Source organism: Aplidium turbinatum, chromosome 4 (assembly GCF_918807975.1).
Source record: "Aplidium turbinatum chromosome 4, kaAplTurb1.1, whole genome shotgun sequence".
NCBI lineage: Eukaryota > Metazoa > Chordata > Ascidiacea > Aplousobranchia > Polyclinidae > Aplidium > Aplidium turbinatum.
Genome location: NC_137475.1, coordinates 2,108,256 through 2,129,631, shown reverse-complemented (window position 1 = coordinate 2,129,631; position 21,376 = coordinate 2,108,256). Strand labels below are relative to the sequence as shown.

The window sequence follows — 21,376 nt, the reverse complement described above, 5'->3', positions numbered from 1 at the left end:
TATGTGTGCTCCAATATGTGTGCTCCCATATTCCCATATGTGATGTGCCTAAATTCTCCTGCAACGTTTACTTCACTCTAGTGCTCTTCTTATTTCATACAATGTATGTAGCCTAGTTTGGTTGTTTAGATCCTTAATAATGGCTAAAACGCTTTTACGTTTTAGTTGACATTACAGTATTTTAATCTGCATGTACAGCATTGCATAATGTTAAATGAGTGGCCGTTGCTTAATTTATCTTCAAATGGTTGAACAAACGTACGTGTTTACAAACAAGATTGTAATATCCAAAAACAAATTTGCTCAAAAATATATCTTGTTTGCTATTGGCAGTTAAAACATTTTCTCATTGTTATGAAAAGTAATCAGCTTAAAATTCCGCCTAGAAACAAAACATTTCTTTAGTCATAGTTGCTATGGATTGTGTATTATTAACAACAAACATAATCTGACTTCACAAATCTAAGAGGTGCTTCAGACAAATTTTAACTAAATGTATTTTTCATGTAATCCAACTTTCACAAATGCTCATTGATATCGATGCTTAATATTTCTTCCACAGTAATCCAATGCAATGTTCCTGAAAGCTTGGCACATGGGACAATCTCTTCAACTAAAAAGAAGTTACTGCTTGATGAGAAGTTCACATACAGATGCAAAAAAGGCTATAGAATGGAGGGGCAAGCTGATGATCATCTGGCAGTAACTTGTCGCAAAAGTAGACATTGGTCTTCAACTCGTCCGACTTGCACACGTAATCGCTACAATTGCTATTTTTGTTAAATTTTGGTAGCTTTGTTTGTTTAAAAAAAAAATTAAATAACTTTAGAAGTCCGTTGTAAATAAAATGGTAAAGAAAAGATCTTAGTATATGAGCATGAAAATATTTCTTTAATTTCAGTCATCATTTGTCCTGTTCCAACTATTCCTGAGTTTGGAAATCTTTCTCGAACTTTTGAAGGAGAAAATGCAAGATTAGGAGATAGTGTTTCTTACAGATGTAATGATGGCTATCGACTGATAGGCGATGAGAAATCAATTTGTCAGAGGGATGGCACCTGGTCAAACGAAATTCCAAGGTGTAGAGGTATACGATAGACACGTATTATCATAGACAAAACATGTATCAAATTTTATTAGTGATATCTAAAGTTTAAATTTTAAGTTGTATTTCATTTTATGATTCAATAATTCTTAAATGTTTCAGCTACCATGTCGTTCAGGCATTGTCTCACGTTGTTATTGTGTATGTAAGATACTTCCTAAGACATAAAGCATTTTTAAAACAATAATACTATAATTTACTCGAATTAAACGGAGTCAAAAGTTAGAAGTTTATTTTGTTGCGCAAAAACAGCGATGCATAGGAATGTAAAGCATACGACATGCAAAACATACACACAAACGAGATAGCGCACCAGGAGGCCAAGAAAAAAACGCAAAGTTATTGAGCCGAGGCATCTTTTGGCATTTTTTGAGCTCTTTTTATTTGATTTGTTTTTTGTTAGCAAAGATGGGCAAGATCACCAGTACTGGTGATCTTGAAGATCAAGATCACGAAGAATAGGTGATCTTGAAGATCAAGATCAAGATCACCAAACTATGTGATCTTGAAGATCAAGATCAAGATCGTGATCTTGAAGATCAAGATCACTTTCAAGATCACTTTTGTGTACTTAAAAAAAAAATGAAGTTTTTGATCAGTGATGTTGCAAAAAATAATTACTATAAGCAACCTGGGTAAAGGTATATAGTTGGTATTGCTAACTTTTACTTTTAACTACTCGATCGCTGGCCTAAGAATTGTGATAAGTTAGTGACTGTTGCTATTAGGCCTATCAATTGTTGATGTAGTTTGCGTAGAATCGCAACGTCACACCCAAGGCCGAGGTTAATTACAGTAGTTCTAAAAAAGTCGCAAAATTTGCAATTAGTTTTATACGTTTTATTTATAATAAATAAATAAAAATAAACTTTGAACTGCATCATTTTTTACCAAATTTTTGTCTGGTTCATGTGGGAGTTTTTATTCGTGTTACTAAGCAGTTTTAACTTTCACTGTCTTATGTCAATGTTTATTGCACCATTTACCTATCTGGCAACCTTGATGCTGTTGTCTGCTATCAAAAAAGTTCAGAGGCCCGCGGTCAGACAAACCGCTCCATACTCGACCCTAAACTGGCTAAACAAGTCTTGGTCTGGTTGATTTGCTGCAATAAACCACTTTACATGACCAAAGTCGGCGTCCTAGAGTCCAGATTTTTTAACGCCACCATTCTAGAGTTTTGAAACATCTAAAATTGGGTCAAAGAAAGAAAACATTTTTTTTTAAATTCACACATGGAAATTGTGAACAAAGTTAAATCATTTTTTATTATACGGCAACATAAAGTACACGGTAGTTGACTTGTTTTCAATTTCGAAATGGCAACACTGACCAGATTAGACGGAGACTTTAAATCGTCTTTTGTTGGACACATATTATATTAACAGTGGCTTAATGTTAGTAGTTGCCACTAACTGCTTTGTACAGTACGAGTTCTAAAATAATGCCTCTATTTAGGAAGTAAAATTCAATTTTAAAGTGATCTTAATCTTACTGTTCTTCAAGATCAAGATCACACAAAAAAAAGTGATCATAGATCAAGATCAAGATCACCAAAAAAAAAGTGATCTTGAAGATCAAGATCAAGATCACTTATTGTGATCTTCAAGATCACTTGTGATCTTCAAGATCAAAATCACGCCCATCTCTGTTTGTTAGTATGTTTAGTTTTGTTTATAGCCGAGCCTCCTTTTAAACAAGAATTCCTTATTGTTTAGTTGTCCAGTGCAGTGTTCCAAGCGTTCCTCTCAATGTTGTCGCATCAACCACACAGAGAACTCTAAGACAGGGCGAGACAATCACTTACACCTGCGCTTCTTACTCGTACGTCATGATAGACCAAAGTTCTGACCAACTGACAGCAACTTGCCAGAATGACGGAACATGGTCTACCGCACTCCCAACGTGTTACAAACGTGAGTTTTGCGCATTTCCGTTTTAATAAATTTTGAAGTGATATTATTTCATTTTCTATTATATTGCACACAATCAAATTGTTATTTTGTATTAATAATATTACTCTAATTCCAACTTTTAACTTTAGCAAAACAATCTAATCCAAGCATTGTTTTATACGTAAAGATTAACCCTTTCAGGTTATTGATTTGGAGGACCGTATTGTTGGCTTAATGTGAATTTTTCTTAACCTCGGCTTAAGAAAGATAGAATCCGAGTTAAGACAAAACAGTGCCCCACATAGCCAGTACTTTGGAATACACCTGATGTAGTTTATCACAAATCCTTTCCGGAATCCTGTTTATCCTTCTGAAACTTTCTGAAACATTTCATTGTTAAACCTCTGCCAGAGAAGAAGTTGCTTTTGCAAACATTGATCGCAATGCATTGACTGAGACAGTCATTAGGTTTGTAACATTTGTTCAGGTGACAACATTTGCGGAAACAATGGAGAGCGTTGTCATTTCCCGTTCACATTCAAAGGAGTTTCCTACAACCAATGCACAACTTTTCTCAACAAAGGAATACCCTGGTGTGCCTACAAGGCGACATTTACACGTGACCGGTGGGGGAACTGCCAACCTTGTACTGGTGAGTATATTATTTAATTAAGAAAAAAACGATATAAGTCTTTATATGTTTTGTTAGTAGTCTGTCTTTTCTTTGGGTAACTTTGATGAAATGCAATTGAACCAATATTAACTTTTTTGAAATGTGTTTCAACGGTTACAAAAGAAAAGCTACAATGGGAAAATTAAAGTTGAGTTTAGTAGACTATATCGAACTATGAAATGTCCTAATTGTTTTCCTTAGAAACCCCTTGTAAAAGAAACTTGGAACTTAGTTGCTTGCCTTTAATTATGCGCTTTTACTCGATGAAACAAATCAAATTACATAATATTTTTAACGACCATTTGCAAAAGTTAATAGTCGTATTTTAACAATTAACTATATGTGTTATGCATGCATTAATATTTGATTTATTGTTAAATTTTAACATGGTAGGAAAACATGAATTCATTTCACAAATTAGTAAAAATTTAAGAACGCCTTTTATTTTACATTCTGTATATTAATTGGGTTTAGAAGATTCTTGGAGTGAATGGAGTGAATTTGGAGAGTGCTCAGTTACCTGTGGCAGTGGACAGCAGACTCGAAATAGGCGATGTACAGGATCTAAAGAACCGACTTGTCCTGGAAAAGCTACACAATTGCAAGATTGCACAGCACAACTTTGTCCAGTAGAAATTAGTAAGTATTAACAACGTCGTCATAAATGAAGAGCTTGTTTCCAAAACCGCTTACATCCACTTTCGGTGATTTCGAGAAAACCACGAAAAACGTTTATGACAGTTTCGCTTGGTAAATGTAATGCGCTTTTGATTTCTAACGATGTATAACTACCTACTGAATTGAGCCATGACGTTTGTCCAGATCTAAGGAATATTAGAAGGCTTAGAATCGCCTTTTTATAAAATTAGAAATGTGGATATAAGCGGTTTTGGAAATAAACTGGAGAATAAAAATTGCCAGAATGACAGAAACCAATTTTCCAAGCTGACCACCACTAATTCATCACCACAATCCAAATTCACTTTAAACAAAGCAAAAAAACACAGTTATAAAACTCAAGTAGGCTACTAAGCAGTCTGAGCACCGTTGGTAGCTGCAACAATAGGCTGCAAGCCTATAACAGTGCTTATCAGTGTTGCCAGATAGTAGATGCTTCAAACTACCAAACACATTTCAAATTTTGCCAAACTGACCAGAGACTGACTGTCAACTCACCAAAAATGTTTGCCAAAGTTCTGCCAACTCAAAATTTACTGCCAAACAACGTAAAATTCTGCCAAATCTCGAATTTGATAGTGAAATTTGCCAAATGGTAACACTGCTGCTTATTACCAAACGATGACGAAAACGGTTTAACAATCAGCGATATGTCACGTCATACAATGGCTTAATATGATTGGTTAATTGTGGATACAAGTGGTTTTGGAAACAAAGTGTGATGGCGCGTAAGCGGTTTTGGAAGAAAACGCAATTTTTAGTGTCGAATTTGAAGCAGAAAGAGAAGGTTTTGGAAAAAAAGGAATGGATAGTAGGTACCTATGGTAATACTCTACCTAATGACACTCTAAACTCAATTTTGGTAAAAGTGGCGCCTAAGCGGTTTTGGAACTGGGCTCTTCATATGTATAATAGCCGATGTTGCCCTTGATGAACTAGATGTTGAGTTCATAAACCTTGCCACCGTTCAAATCGTCCTGCACTTCCCTTATTTAACCCTATTTTAATACGAGCTGTTTTCGCACGCAGAAAACACGTCACGGGCTATCTTAGCCAGGGGCGCCGGAATGGTTTTTGACTGGGGGGGCAGGATTATGAAAAAAGGGCACTTTTGTTGTTGAAAGGCCTTTTTTTGTAAGTTTTAAGTTGAGATGTAGCGATAATGCTCATCCATCAGCTCATCATCGAGTAATGATACAAGTGTCCGGTATACAAAGAACAATGACACGGGAGGGCATCATGCTATGTTATGATGATGTAGTCTAATTACCTAGTGTGATAAAGAATTTTGTGTCTTGAATATTATTTCGATGCAGAAATGAAAGATTATAATTAGGCTGAAAGCGAGTAGCTGAAATTGTTATATCGTATTGCAAAATGTGCAGTGGCTTACGTGACTTTAAAAGGGCACCATTGCCCCCCCTTCCCCCCCCATCCACAGAAAAATTGAGGGCAGGAAGAGCATTCGCCCCCCCTGCCCCCCCGCTTCCGGCGCCCCTGATCTTAGCCCCATGCTGATTAATCGCTAATAACGAGAGCTATGAAAATCACAGAGCCAAAATATTTTACAAGATAATAGCCATGTGTATTGTGCGTATAGAAATTAAATTTTTACCCAACAAATTTATTGAAATAAATTGTTTGAGATGAAAAAACGTCAGAAAGTCGGTTTTTATTCTAATTTCCAGAAATTGCTTTCAAAATTGAAATTTTTGAATTATAACATAAAGTAATGTTAAACTAAACAAAGACTTACTTTTTCTCATAAATATAAGCCATTGTTTGGCGTTTTTAAATTTCAAAGTAACTGCACTAACATTTATATTGCACTAACATTAACATATATATAACTAGCATTGCACGAAAATGTCTAGCCACCTGAGACGAAATGCTTATTGTGAAGGGTAGGAAGGTAGAAAAATGACCAGTGTAGGTTTAAAAAATTCGCAAACAATAAAACTAAAAGTCAAAAAATTTCACATTTCAAGCATTTTTCCTTCTGTCAAATATTTCACTACTAGAGTAGGCGCCCTCATAAAGCCCCGTGTCGCTACAGAGAGGGTTAAAGAATTGAATTGAATTATTTTGTTAAAACAAACAGGGAGCTTGTTTGGTTGCCTTTAATTATTTGCTTTTACTCAATGAAACAAATAAAATTATACGTTTTTAACGACCATTTACAAAAGTTAATAGTCATATTTCAACGATTAATTATATGTGTTATGCATGCATTAATATTTGATTTGTTGTTAAATTTTAACATGTTACTAAAACCTGAATTCATTTCACAGATTAGTAAAAATTTAAGAACGTCTCTTACTTTGCATTCTGCATATTAATTGGGATTAGAAGATTCTTGGAGTAAATGGAGTGAATTTGGAGACTGTTCGGTTACCTGTGGCAGTGGACAGCAAACTCGAAATAGACGATGTACAGGATCTGCTGAACCGACTTGTCCAGGAAAAGCTACACAATTGAAAGATTGCACAGCACAACCTTGCCCAGTTGAAATTAGTAAGTATTTTATAACGTCGTAATATGTATCATAGCCGATGCTGCCTTCGGTAAACTAGATGTTGAGTTCATAAACCTTGTCATCGTTCAAAGTGTCCTGCACTGCCCCAACGTGCTCTTGGTAGGTCTAGTGATTTATTTCGCTAAAAAATTGAAAAACAATGTTGTTTGTTGTTTACCATGGCTAATGGCCGCCTAGGCAGAAACATTACTTATTTCTAAATCAATAAAATGTTGCTTCATCTTGATTAGGCTACACAACAGAAAGCCCATTTAGTCTATTATTGCTGATATTTAAAAAGGATGGATAGTAAGGGGGGTCAAATTTTTTTTTTATTCCATAACATGGTGGCAACCCCCTCATATTATAAGGTTGGTCATAGAATCTCCCCAAAAAACGTTTGAGCAGGTTTGCTCAAGTATTCGCCAAGCAATGGCCAATTGAAATTTTCAGTATAGGAACATGATAGGCTATGGGACAACGTATGTTAACAAAAAGATTTTTTTTTTTGGTGATTTTAAGTGATTTTTTTTATCTCTATGCCCTTGCTAACATCTAAAATAATCAATTCTGACTGAAATCACTACATATCCGGTATCAATCGATGTTTAAAAGATGCAAGAAAAGTTTAATTTGATCAAAAAATAGTAGCAATATTATGCCTATTTTTGTAAAGGCAATTTTAGTTGAAAGCCAGATCACCGCGTCAAGGAGTCGCCCATCATCCAGGTTTCTCTTATTTGCTGTTAGATTTTTGTAACGAATTTTCAGAATTGTTGAAGACTTTGCAAAATGTGTGGCTCCAAGTATAGTTGGTTTCGCAACCACAGCATCTTCAATGCGTAAACAGATGTTGACATCCAGGCAACTACCAAAAATATCATGATGTTCATTTGACTCCACAAAAGCCAGTATTTCCTTCGGTCTCTTCTGACACAAAATTCCATGAATTTGTTGGTGCAAGATCTGCTTTATTGATTCATAAGCTGCAATTCAGTATGGGAGACATTGGTTTCGTGAAGTATGCAGGAGAAAGATGGCCGGAGTTTCAGAATTATAAAAGATTGGAAAAAGTGATAAAGAGTATCAAGTTGTAAACGATGTGGCAGAGCGAGGAGTGAGAATTATGGAAGAGTACAAAGGGATTTTAACCCATGATGCAGAAGAAAGAAATGTAATTCTTCATTGTGTAGAAAGGACAAGGCGGGATTATCCATACTTCAAAAAAGCCACACTGTCATCCTCCAAGATGTAATTATTGACGTATTGGGAGTTTAGTTCAGTTTCGTTTGCCTCATCACCGCAATTACATGCTAATTGTGAAAAGGATTTCCTTGCCTGATCTAACTGCAAATAAGAGAATCCTGGAAGTTGGGCGACACCTTGACGCGGTGTTCAGGCTTTCAACAAAGACCCTTACAAAAATAGGCATAATGTTGCTACTATTTTTTGATCAAACTAATATTTGGAGGCGTGGATGTGTGTAATGTGAGAACGTGATTATCAAAACTTTGTTGTTAGAACTTCTATGGACTGAACTGTTCATTTACATTTTTTAGAAGATTCTTGGAATGAATGGAGTAAATTTGGAGACTGTTCAGTTACTTGTGGCAGTGGACAGCAGACTCGAAGTAGACTATGTACAGGATCTGCTGGACCGACTTGTCTAGGAAAAGCTACACAATTGCAAGATTGCACAGCACAACCTTGCCCAGGAGAAATTAGTAAGTATTTTATGACGTCGTCGTATGTACCATAACCGATACTGCCTTCGATGAACTAGATGTTGAGTTCATAAACCTTATCATCGTTCAAAGTGTCCTGCACTGTCCCAAGTTCTACATTTGTGAATAAATTTCAATTTTGAAGCTATTTTCGAGAAATAAAAATAAAAACCGACTTTCTGACGTTTGTTCATCTCAAACAATTTATTTTAATAAATTTGTTGGGTAAAAATTTAATTTCTATGCACATAATACACATGGCCATTATCTTGTAAAAGATTTTGGCCCTGTGATTTTCATTGCTCCCGTTATTATCGATTAGTTAGTACGGGGCCAAGATAGCCCGTGACGTCCTTTCCGCGTATGAAAACAGCTCGTATTAAGATACGTTAACCTGGAATATTTCAACAAAAATGGCAGAAAAGATTAATGCTTTTGAAATGTGGTGCTTCCGTAGAATGCAACGCATTTCATGGCTGGCAAAGAAAACAAATAAAGAAATTCTACACCAAGTGAACCAAAACAGAACTCTGTTAAAAAGTATGAAAACCAGACAATATAAATTTCTCGGCCATGTGGTAAGAAAGCAAAAACTGGAGCATCTCTCTTTAACTGGTAAAATTTTTGGAAAGCGGGCACCTGGCAGACAAAGACAAACACATCTGGAACAATTTAACGACAAGACAGAAACAACCATCCATGCAACATATAATAGGAACATTTGGTCTAATTATTCATCTGAGGCCGTCGATGCCTGGTTCAGGCAAGGCAATTGAAGAAGAAGAAGAATCGGAAAAATCGCAACGACAGTTAAATCAAAATGCACAATGCACATCATTTAATATTAACTCTTTCGCGCCCAGCATCATTTTAAAATGATTTGCGGTTTAATGCTAATTAAACGCCCAGCATCATTTTAAAATGATTTGAGGTTTAATGCGAAACGCCCAGTATCATTTTAAAATGATGTTGTCTGATGTGTGATATAAAACTTTGTCTTTGTAGCAGAATATCTATAAATTTACTGGTCCCTTGTAAAATGCTTATTTTATTGATATTCTCATGTTTTAAAAAAAAAAATTGCTCAAATTTGACAAAGTTTGGTTACTTTAGACAACAGCAGTTAAAAGAAAAGTATGTACTAAAGGAATAAGGCATATTTGATTTTTCCTTGGCACTTTATAACATTAGGAAGTCCACTGAAAAAAAAAATCTTTTTAGGTTCTATAGAAAAGGTGGGAGTATTTTTTTTGTAAGATGCTTCATTTTCACAAAATTTTTAACAAAAAAAATGTTGAAAAAGTTACACATTTTGAAAATACTGTATCTTCAAATATGTTGTATTAGGAAAGTAGGTTCTAACATTTATAGTTAGAACATGAAATTACCTTTCCAATGAAATATTCCATGTTAAGATACACAATCGGTGTCATGCGTGTCAACTCGTTAAAGTTAGAGAAAAAATAGCAAAAATGCCTGGGTTTTGCGGTCAAACCGCGCAAAATCGCTGGGCGCGAAAGAGTTAAAGCTACAAGGATATAATGAATGAAAGCATTTGTAAACCATAAAAGCAGATTTAAAAATTAGGAGTGTATTATATTGGGGGTAAGACATTTATGCACAATCAGACAAATTTTCATCAAACTCTGATATAATTTTTGAAAATTCGATGGTGATGGCTGTTGTGTAGCTATTTTTATTTTTGTCTTTACTTAATTAGATGCGATTTAAAGAAACTAACTTTGTAGGCTACTTTCCTCAGAGTCTGTATTTTTTTCAGGGGTAGGTGGAATCACGTATACCATCAGTGAAAACAAACTGAATTATCGGAATGCTAAGGCAAGTTGCGAACAAAGATCCTCAGGCGGCACATTAGCGATGATCAAATCACTAAGTGTTCAACAACAAATCCATTCAGCCACACGTTGGCGGAGTGAATTGGGTTATTACGTTGGCATGACAGGAAAAAATACAAAAAACTGGTTTTATGAAGATGGCAGTCGAGTTGACATTCCAAAGCACAGGACTGGTCAATATTCGAAATGGGATGCCGGAGAGCCAAACAATTATTGGTGGAGGAAACATTGTGGCATGATGTATCGTGACACTGGTTTGTGGAATGATGTCAACTGTTACAGTAAGCTGAACTTCATCTGTCAACGAGGTAAATTTTTGATCGAAAGAACTAGAATCTATATTGAAATTGAGTAGGCTATTATGGTTAATACAAGAATTCAATTAGTATTTTGAAGTCTTGTTGCTTCGTTATCTGTAATATTAAAATATTCATGTTCAAACAAAGCAGCAACATTTTGCTCTATCAGTCAGTAAGTTAGCTTTATATGTTTTTAAGGAATAAACAAAATTTTGAAATTTGTTGAAGAAGTTTCGGAACTTTCCAAACACAAAACAATAGTTTTAGTTGTATCCATGGTTCTGCCAGGTAGCTACAGTTTAAATAGACCGAAGGCAAATAAACAATATTTGCGTCTACTTTCAAGCATGTGATTTAGTGTCTTACTAAAGACACAAACATGTGCTCTCAACCGGTTTTTAACTCGAGCCTCCTGAAAGGGTTTCTTACCTTTCGGCTATGCAGTAAATCAATTCAATATGAAGTGCTCATCAGAAGAGAATTAATCCATCTGAAAGCCATCGAGAACCAATCCATCAATGCGGCCACCAATGGAGCTTGGACTGGAAAAAGAACTCTTCAAGATTCCAAAGAATCATTTCCAATCCAACCAAATTTGTTTTGCCTAAAAAGTCTCTGTTTGCTCATGGGCGTCGGACCATTCCGTCCCAATTGGAATAAATGAGATATGGTTCCATTCGTAATCTGTAAGTGTTGCATGGATAAACAAAACGTAGATCTAGCATCAACACAACTGCGCCATCCATCACGCGTCAAACGGTATGAGTGGTCTGCGCAGACTGGATGACGAATCAATTCACTGGTTGCTCGACATCTGTCTACATATTTAGCCCAAGTCGCCGCCACTGCTCAAGGGTAGTAACAAGCAAAGCTCCCCGACTTTTGGAATTGCGAAGACTTGTTACAGTAGTTGATGTTTTTACTTTTAAATTCAATTGAAGCCATTCACCCAGCTTTAGCCAGTTTTCTACGGCAGGCTTCTCATAGATTGTATCTGTATCGTGGTTTCTGGCAATTAACCAAAATATTATTTTTACTTGAGGTTAATGGAGTCACCTTCTACAGCCATATTAGGCTTTAACTATAAATAAACATTTCTTGAGTTTGTAGAAAAGTTTTTCTGTTTGTAGTCACTGACCTATGTTGGAGTTCACCATGTCATAATGGAGGAATTTGTAGTGGAAATGCAGAGATGTACACGTGCAAATGTCAAAGTGGATATAAAGGGGACAACTGCGAGCAAAGTAAGCAGATCCAACTGTTTTTCAGGTCTACGATGATTGTGAACAACCTAATACTTACCTGGGTATTGTACAATACTTGTTCACCGATTAGTTACATCATCAACAGCATATTTTGTTTGTGTAGGCTATACTGCTTTTAACCACATTTTTTGGGTGAAAATAAAAAGTAGTTTAATTTAATGTTTATTTTTGGTAACAAGTTTTCGGGTTGAGCAAATATTGGTATGTTTACAACACCGACCAAACCGTATGAATCAATCAAATTTGGTGGAAAATTTGTTCCGTAAAAATAACGTTACAGCTTGATAAAAGTAACGTTACATTAGCCACAACAATTCGGCTACAAACTTGCAACAGGCTTTTGTGATTTTTTTCCTCGTTAGTGATCTCTGATGTAAATGTAAGATTGTTATGTTCTTTATTCATTTAGCTAATTAATCCTTAATGTTTTAAGATATTAGACAGCTTTTTATTTAACTAATCCCTGTTGTTTATACATAGATTTTAAAATATTTATCATTACCATTCTTGTGCTAAGGATCTGCTCCATGCGACAGCAACCCTTGTCAGAACAAAGCACTTTGTAATGGAGTAGGAGCTGATGATTATTTATGTGGATGTGGCCGGCACTTGAAAGGAAAAAACTGCCAAATAAGTAAGCCAACGTTTAATTGTGAGACCCACCTCACTGTCATGTTCGCAAGTTAATTGAATGACCGTTCTTAACCGCAACTGTTTGTAATATTGTGTTGTCAAGCAGATCTATGACTATTGGTCTGTAACTTGTATAATTAATCAGGCAGATTATTTTTTTTATTGATCTATAAATAACATGCATGTAATGCTATTGACCAGGGCCTGGTTAAGGCTCCCGGGGGCCCGAGGCACAGCTAAGTTTAGGGGCCCCTGTTGGTAATCGCTTCCAATGCAATACCATGTAGTCTCTGCGAATGATGAAATATGGGCTAACAAATAGTTCAAGCAAAACTACAACTTCATAAATAATAATTTAGCCAATTTACCTACAACTTTCTAACAAGATGAACAGTGAACACTCTTATACTTGTTACAAAAATTGTTGGATGAAAAATCTCCCTAACAGATTGGAAATTGAGCTCATTTCAATTTCATACTGGAACCACTAGCAAAATATATGCTACATTTGAATTTGAACTAGCAGAGTTTATTAATTGATCCTTGAAACCAGTGCTGTGTTGAACCTTTTGTTGGCCCCGGGGCCAGAATAATTTTGGGCCCTCTATCGTTAAGCAGACCTATAATATTGTGTATATTTTCACTGCACCGACATGGAAATGTGGTTCATTTCAATAAACTTTCTCACCAGTTTAGAAAACAACACAAGTGTAAGTAACCGCAAACACAGGTCTTTCATTTCTTAGCTACACCTTTGCTTGAAATGAAAGCCAAAAGTGTTAACAATTTCTAATAAAAAAAATACTGGCAATGGAACATATCAAACATATCGGTCACGACGCGGTAATACCATCGTACAAAATTTTGACTGTTTGAACTTTGCCGCCCGGTACCGCGCAGATAAAACCAAAACTGTAGAAATTATCAATTTCCATTCAGATTTGGTCATCTGGTAACATTATTGTTTTTCCCCATTTTTATTTTTTATCTGGCAACATTACTTGTTCTGTCAACCAAGGTAAAAACATTGTAATTTCTAAACAAAAGTAGTGTAAAGCGTTTTGAGGATCAGGTGTTAAATTATTTTCATTCAACATTATTTCATTCCAAGGCAAAGCTTTCATAATTTTATGCAGGCATTCAAGTCTAATTAAAGTTTTTAGAGTATGGTAGCCTAGGTTAGTGGCAAGAATAAACAGATCCCTCGTGTTAAGAATGATTTTTGTTTTGTATTGTACAACATGTGATATGCCAGGCTTATAAGGTATAAGATAAGAGCAATTTCACGTGCATATATTCAGAAAAAGTAAATACAGAAGAACGTTTCTGCTAAAAGTACAGGACAGGTTTTTCCTGCTCACAGCATCACCAGTCAAGGATACCTAACAATTTTTTAAAACAAAACACTTTTATTGGTGAAAATAAATTGAATCTGTAAATTCACAAAGGGCCTAACCCCATTTTTTTTATTTTACTTTTTGTACTTTCCGATTTCTTTCAATGAAAAGAAATTAAATATGTGAATTCAAAAAGGGCCTTCCAATTTTTTTTTATTTTATTTCACTATTTGTGCTTTCCGTTTTCTTTCATTGCCATCTAAACTAAATGATACTTAAAAAAACAGCCAAATTTATAACACATCGGTAAACACATAAAAAATACCCTATCAATTTTTAAATTGATTTTGAAATGAGCCGAACTACAGCAATTGCACTTCAATCCTCCACTGAGTGAACTTTTTAGGTATGATGCTTCTTACCAGTATGTTTAAGCATATATTATAACCATTACCGAAGTTTCACCACAAATGTAAATGACCAAAATAATCAAAACAGTTGTGCCAAAAACACTTTGTGGCAATTGGGCCCTTTTTGAATTCATATATTCAATTGCATCAAACCTGTTATATATATGTTAAATACATTTCTGCAGATCATGTTACTAACGTTATCGCATTTTAACTTTGTTTTTAGAGATGTTTTGTTGTAGTTAGGGCCCAAATTTGTATAATAGGGCCCAAATTTGAGATGTTTTAGTATAATAAGGGCCTAAGTCATCTTCTTAATGGACAAGTACATGCAGTGAACTTTAGCAACTAAAAAAAAACTTCACTGAAACACAAAAATCTATTATTTGTTGGCCCCTGAGATGGTGGGCCCGAGGTCCGGGCCCCCTTTAAATGGCACTGCTTGAAACCTATAAAAGTATTGACGCCTACAGTACTAAGGTAAAAAAATTGGGGGCCCCCAAAGCCAGGGGGCCTGAGGCCTGTGCCTGGTGTGCCTCATGGTTAATCGGGCCCTGCTATTGACTACCGGTACTACCGTAACTACAGTAAACTAGGGCGTCGGACTTTTCCATTCAACCATCTAATAATTGGGAAGGAACTCTTCCTTTTATTGTGAGTGTAGTGTTGAGGAACAGACCGCAGAACAAATTATTAACAATTGTACTATCTTTAACCCACATAACGGAGTGAAAGGTCTCCGCGCCTTAGATCAGAGGTCACCAAACTACGGACCGTGAATTGATTTCATCCGGCCCGCCACGTGCTGCGGAAGTAACAGCTGCACCACAACTGTTAAAGGAAAAAAGTTGACCCAAACTTTTTGTAAAGGTCTGATGTTGCTGTTTATCATTAGGTCACCACAAATGGGGACAGCCTAGGTCAAATTTGGAAAGATGTAATGTTTGTTCAAGAGCACGATGCCCTGTAGTGTATTACAGCAAGGTATCATATCACAGCAGTGTATCATAGTGTATCACGATTCACGACCCTTCTGTATGCGTGTGAGGCCTCGACTCTTTATAGGAGACACGAAAGGCAGGTGAACCACTTCCACCTTTCCTGCCTCCGAAAGCTTCTCAAGTTTCGATGGCAGGACAAAGTCCCAGACACCGAAGTTCTCAGCAAAGCAAACATGCCCAGCACTCTTACCTTCGTAAAAAAGGCACAAATAAGATGGGCTGGCCACGTCCACCGGATGCCGAACCATTGCATTCCAAAACAACTGCTCTACGGAGAACTGACTAACGGCAAACGTCATGTAGGTGGTCAAAGAAAACGCTTTAAGGACACTTTAAAAGCTTTCATGAAAGAAATCGCCATCGACGTAGATTCGTGGGAAGACTTAGCCGCAGAACGACCAACATGGCGAAGTCTTATTTATAAAGGCGCAGAATCAGCTGAGAAACACCGTACGCTATCTGCTGTCAGAAAACGAGAACATCGCAAGGCCCGAGCCTCAAACAACCCTGGCCCTAGCCAATAGGGAGGGCCGTCGGATACAGATCGCTTAGCAACTCGAGTTTCTTAGGAGGTTTGTGGAGTAAATGGCGAAATCGAAAACCATTTTTTAATTGAACGCCAGGAAGACGGCGCACAACAGGGACCTAATCGGTAAATCACCTCATTCCAGGGATATTGACAAAGTTGCCATACCGTCCTTATTTCTAAGATTTGTCCTTATTTTGAAGAACTCTATCTTAAAAAATATTACTGTCCTTATTGCTAGGAAATGTCCTTCTTTTCGACTTGAGTCCTTATTCTGTCTTATTTTCAACAATTAGTGAATAAACTTAGTGGAATGACAGCCAAATCCCTACTACAGTAAAAGTAAACCTAGACCTGAGTTGTCTTGAGATGCACAAAGTATTTTTTTACGAACAATGAGTTGCTGGAACACATTGTTTCTGGCAAACAATATGGCATGTGATATATAATGGCTCGTATAAATGCTGAGATTTGTTCAAAAACGTTTGTTTTACTTTGTATGAAAATTTAATTTTTCTGTTGTCCTTATTTTGGGGTTCATGTCGATGGCAACCCTAGATATTGCAGTGGCGTATATTCAGAGTTTGTGCGCCGCACACCCATCAAACATGGTTGATTCATCAATCATCATACAGTTAAACATGCAAGTAGGCTACTTGGTAGCCTATATAAATGGTGAAGGCAGGGTATAAAAGTAGCCTATATAAAAGGTGAAGGCATGGTATGTAAATAAGTAGGCCACTTGGTGGCTTATATAAATGGTGAAGGCAGAGTATGCAAGTAGCCTTAGTACTTGGTAGCATATACAGTATAAAAGGTGATGAAAGGGTAGCCTATGCAAGTAAGTAGGCTACTTGATAGCTACTTGGTAGCCTATATATAAGGCGGGCATGATATGCACGTAAATCGGTTTCTTGGTAGCCTAAATAAAAGGTGAAGGAACGGTATGTAAGTAAGTAGGCTACTTAGTAGCCTATAGGGCCTATAAAAAGTGAAGTCAGGGTAGGCCAGGAGTCGGCAACCTACGGCCGCGAGCCAGATCCGGCCCGCCAGGCGCTTCGTACCGGCCCGCGAGCAGTTCCAAGCAAAAGCACGCAATTTGGCCCACGACGATAAATAAGTTGTTTTCGCGTTACTGGCAACACCTTTTGATGTGGATCCAGCCGATGTGGACAATAGCGAGCAGATGGAACTGATTGAACTTCAGAATAATACAACGTTAACCCTTTGCTTTTCAACGTTTTTTTGGAAGTTAACTGCTCAAGGGGGGGGCCGTTTTTGGATCAAATTCAATCAGCTGTTACGTGTTATCCGCTGGTGCTATTTCAACAGAAGTTGCACTGGTGTGAAAACAAATCATTTGTCTATAAGTTTGAAAAGTCATTATTTTAAAATTTTATATGTTAAACTTGATATTTCAATTTTTGCAAAGGTACCCAAAAACGACAATTTTGATTTATCTTGCCGCTATTTAATTACCATGCTAATCCGATTTCATGCAAAGTTCTGAATAACAAAGAGCTCAATCGACTGCACGAAGTGTGTGTGCGGTGTGCCGAATCATTGTATTGGTAAAGATTTGCGAGCAAATCTTATTGTAAGCTACTCACTGATTCTAAAATAGTTACAATCAGAATAATATTGTTACACGAATTTGAAAAAAAAAAAAAACTGCGTTTGTTGTCTTACATTTTTGTCCTAAACTAATGCATTCCGAAACTCATGGCTAGCTTCTAGTTTTATGGAACCAAATTTCTCATAAGTAACACTTTAGCCTACTTGAATAGCTGTTTACATCTTCGTTTGTGTATTTTAGGTCTACAATTGAGTTTGTAGTATGAATATTTTTAGTAAAGAGAAGACAATTGAACACAAAAAATACGCGTAAAGGCGACAACATCAGCAAGGCAGTGATTATGTTTCTGGCCAAAAAAAAATTAACTTTTGACTTCAAAGATAAAAATGATCATAACGAAGCTTCAAAGTTTGTCGTAAAACATTTTGCAGAGATACAATAAACATAATCACTTTGTGCCAGATTGTGAGAAGACTTCCTAGATTCTTTCCAACCATTTGCATGATTGCAAATTATTTTCTATAACTTTATATTGCCAAAACATGGCTTCTTTGTTGAAACAACGTGGCTACAATTCTATAAAAAATTCTTTGGCCTACTACATTGAAGTAATGAAAAAAATTTTTGTGATTTTGCTGATGACGTTTTACAATATCCGAGAAGTAAAAAAATAATAATGATGAATTATTTTACAAAACCGTGGTTTGCAAGCGCTTCACAAAAAATTGTTGGGGAAAAATTTACTATTAGACGTAAAACGTTTGTAAAAAAAAATTGTCGGTTTACGTATTTATAATGTTTATTGCGCTGTTATCGAATTATAAACTGCCTGTGTTGTCTACCTTTGTGGTTGCCGGCCAGCTTAGAGCAGCATGCAAACTACGCGTTTATGTTATTTGCATCGTGTTATGATTCTCGAAAATTTCCCACAAGGTCTTTATTTTTATCGTGATATTTTCTGCCTTTTCTGTCCTAAACTTGAAGTTATTGTGCAGCACAATCCACATCGGTTTTTAGACTCAGTCTTCATTGAAAATCTTTTGTGTGGTGCATCATTTCAAGTAGTGTCTTCCCCTAAACTGTTAAACAAATCGTCCAGAACCAGGTTGATTATTATGTATCTTACAGCAGTTGAGAGCCTGTTATTGTATGTGTAGAATTATTACTGTAGATGTCTGACTAAATTCATGCCAAAGTCGAGCAAATTCTGCTTTCGGAATCCTTGCCGTTATTTACGGTATTTTTTGTTGATAAGTTTAGGCAGCATTTTTCCAAGATAAATGAAGACATCGGTATTGTTCGTCACTTAGATTTAGTTTTCTCAGCATTGTTTATATTCATTCTTTGATTGACTAGTTTGTCCCACTTTTGGTATAATCGGATCGTTTATAAATGGCAAGTCTTCACAATAGCCGGCCTCTTATACATTGGGGCAACGTATTCAGATGTTGAATCAATGAAGAAGAAAGCTGATTTGTTGTTTGTCTTATGTGACGCTTAGCTTTATGCCTCGTCTACATTACAAAATATTTTGTAATGTACATTATGTACATTGTACATTTTGTTTGTACATTACAAAATATTTTGTAATGTAGATGAGGCATTATCATCTTTATTTTGCGCTCTTTGGAACAAAACACGGTGCACTGTGAAACAAAAATACAGGACATAACAACAAGTAGGCGACATAAAGCAGGGAAGGGACGCCATCGAGTTAGCTGCTATACGTGTAAATGGAGCCTATCTCACAATTTTGAGTGTATCTCACAATTACTGTTTGCAAAAACGCTATTTCTGCGGCTTCTCCAAAAAGCATTTGCAGTGATACATTTCCTCAATTGCAAGTTTTGTCAATGAGAGCATTTCCATAGAACGTTTATTTCGAAACCAGGTTTTCGTGTCTTTACCCAAGAGAAGATTTCTTATCATAACGTTTTTTATTCGTCAATGAATATCATCTGTTTGAAACAACTGTTTTGAATAGTTTGTGGCCTCCATAGCCTACTATTTTGATCGTGGATTGCTATTCTTCTTTGTAGAGCTGATAACGCAAAAAACGTTTGCTATTATTGTTTCTAATTAACAGCTTTGCGATCACTGGCTTTTCTTTGTAGCATAAGAAATAACGCGCTTTGTATTATTCAGGTCAAACCAAACAAAGGAAAGCAAGAGGATGCTTCTCTCTGCTCGCGCATATCGATGGACGAAGCAATTATGAGCTTATGGCTTGTTATCGCAATGTAATCCATTTCACGCTTTGCTGGAAGTTAGCTAGAAATAGCAAAAATTCACTAAAATCTTGAATTTACAAGAAAACTACACAACTTTTAGCATCAAATTTAATATCATCAGATCCGCCTGGCAATTTTAGAAAAAGTCAAGAAAAACCAAGTGCATGGCTTTACTGTGCTTCAAATAATTAAAGGAAATTTGAGGGGGGGGGCAAATCTGGCCTCCCTTTGAGGAGCAAAGTGTTAAAGTCGAAGTTTCACGTTACTTCTCCGGAAGTGTTTTACAAAGAACATGTATCTGCAACCCTATTTCCAAAATTACGAGATAATGCGAAAAAAATTGCATCCATGTTTGGGAACACTTATATTTGTGAACAATTATTTTCCAAGATGAACTTTGCAAAAAATAAACTTCGATCACGTTGATCTGATGAACATGTTAATGATGTTTTACAAATTTCTTGTTCCAATATCAAAACTGACTTTGGCAATTTGGCAAAAAAATGCAAACAACATCAACATTCACATTAAATTGTTACACACATTTGTTCTTTTAATAATCGGTTTCAAAGTAATAAATTCCTTTTATCATATCAATGAACACATCATATAAGCATGAATAGGAGTGTAAAACGCCGTGCAATTTAAGGGTAAGATATTCGCGTTTCAGAAAAGCTGTCCCGGCAGTTACGGCCCGCCAGTATATTTTATTTTATCAAATTGGCCCGCAGCTCAAAAAGGTTGCCGACCCCTGGGGTAGGCTATATGGACGACACAGGTACCAGATAAGTATCAGTGCTCAGTGAAGGCAGAACAGATAGGGTGTTACCCTACTGACTGAAGTAAGTACCATAATTGGGTTCTGTTTCAGTGAAACATATAATCATAATAGTGAAGTGAAGGGATATTTAAAACACAATTCGCAATTATTACAGGTATTCAGAAATGTAATTCGTAATAGTGCTAGTGGTAGCCTACCAGTCGTATTTTACGTTGATTGATTGAATGCAAATAATGACAACATACTAGTTGCTCCGGTGGAGTCAGCAGAAACTCACTGAGCCATCAATTCTACGCGATTTCAGCATCCAACAGCTCACAGAGCTTTTCGTCGAAACCGATGTTCCTACATCGATTGACAGTTTTCCATGCTGCACACAAGCAGTTGAGCACGCAGTCAAACTCGCCACCGAAGTGAGCGATGAAGTCATCGGCCATTATAGTAGTCGTATTTTACGTCGTAGACATGAACTTATTCTGACGCGAACTGCTGCTCGTTCACAGCGTCCACGTTTTGAGTCAAAGAAAGATTACGTTCTGTGATTGTTTTTGACTGTTTACGTCGTTTTGTGTATTTTTTATTTTTTTAATTACTTTTTTTTGGAAAAACATTTTTTTTATTTTATTTGGGTGATATTGATTTTTTTGTGCGGCGTCTTCCCGCGGCCCGATCTAAAAAAGGTTTTCAGATTATTTGTTTGTGACCTAAGCCTTCTATCTGAGCCGAGTTGCTAAGGGATTTGACAAAAAAAGTGCATTGACGGCCCTCCCTACTAGCCAACCATCCTTCCAATGTCCATCCTGCAGTAGAAGCTTCACCGCACAGATAGGCCTCATCAGCCATCTCCGCACTCATGTAGCCTACACTGACC

The 21,376-nt window shown here is 36.4% G+C and overlaps 1 protein-coding gene across 1 annotated transcript; it reads left to right on the top strand.

Moving 5' to 3' along the window:
• The first annotated feature begins 672 nt into the window (after positions 1–672).
• Positions 673–20,863, top strand: LOC145768341 (uncharacterized). Its single transcript, XM_082579819.1, has 11 exons — positions 673–754; positions 902–1,087; positions 2,824–3,021; positions 3,488–3,652; positions 4,148–4,312; positions 8,426–8,590; positions 10,371–10,754; positions 11,876–11,989; positions 12,528–12,644; positions 19,639–19,733; positions 20,810–20,863. The coding sequence occupies exons 1-11, from the start codon at positions 673–675 to the stop codon at positions 20,861–20,863; spliced, it is 1,725 nt and encodes a 574-aa protein (XP_082435945.1).
• The last annotated feature ends 513 nt before the right edge of the window (positions 20,864–21,376 follow it).

Coding starts and splice junctions, on each gene's coding strand:
- LOC145768341 (XM_082579819.1), top strand. CDS start 673: ATGGAGGGGCAAGCTGATGATCATCTGGCAGTAACTTGTCGCAAAAGT. Junction 1,088..2,823: donor CGAAATTCCAAGGTGTAGAG/GTATACGATAGA, acceptor CTTATTGTTTAG/TTGTCCAGTGCAGTGTTCCA. Junction 3,022..3,487: donor ACTCCCAACGTGTTACAAAC/GTGAGTTTTGCG, acceptor ACATTTGTTCAG/GTGACAACATTTGCGGAAAC.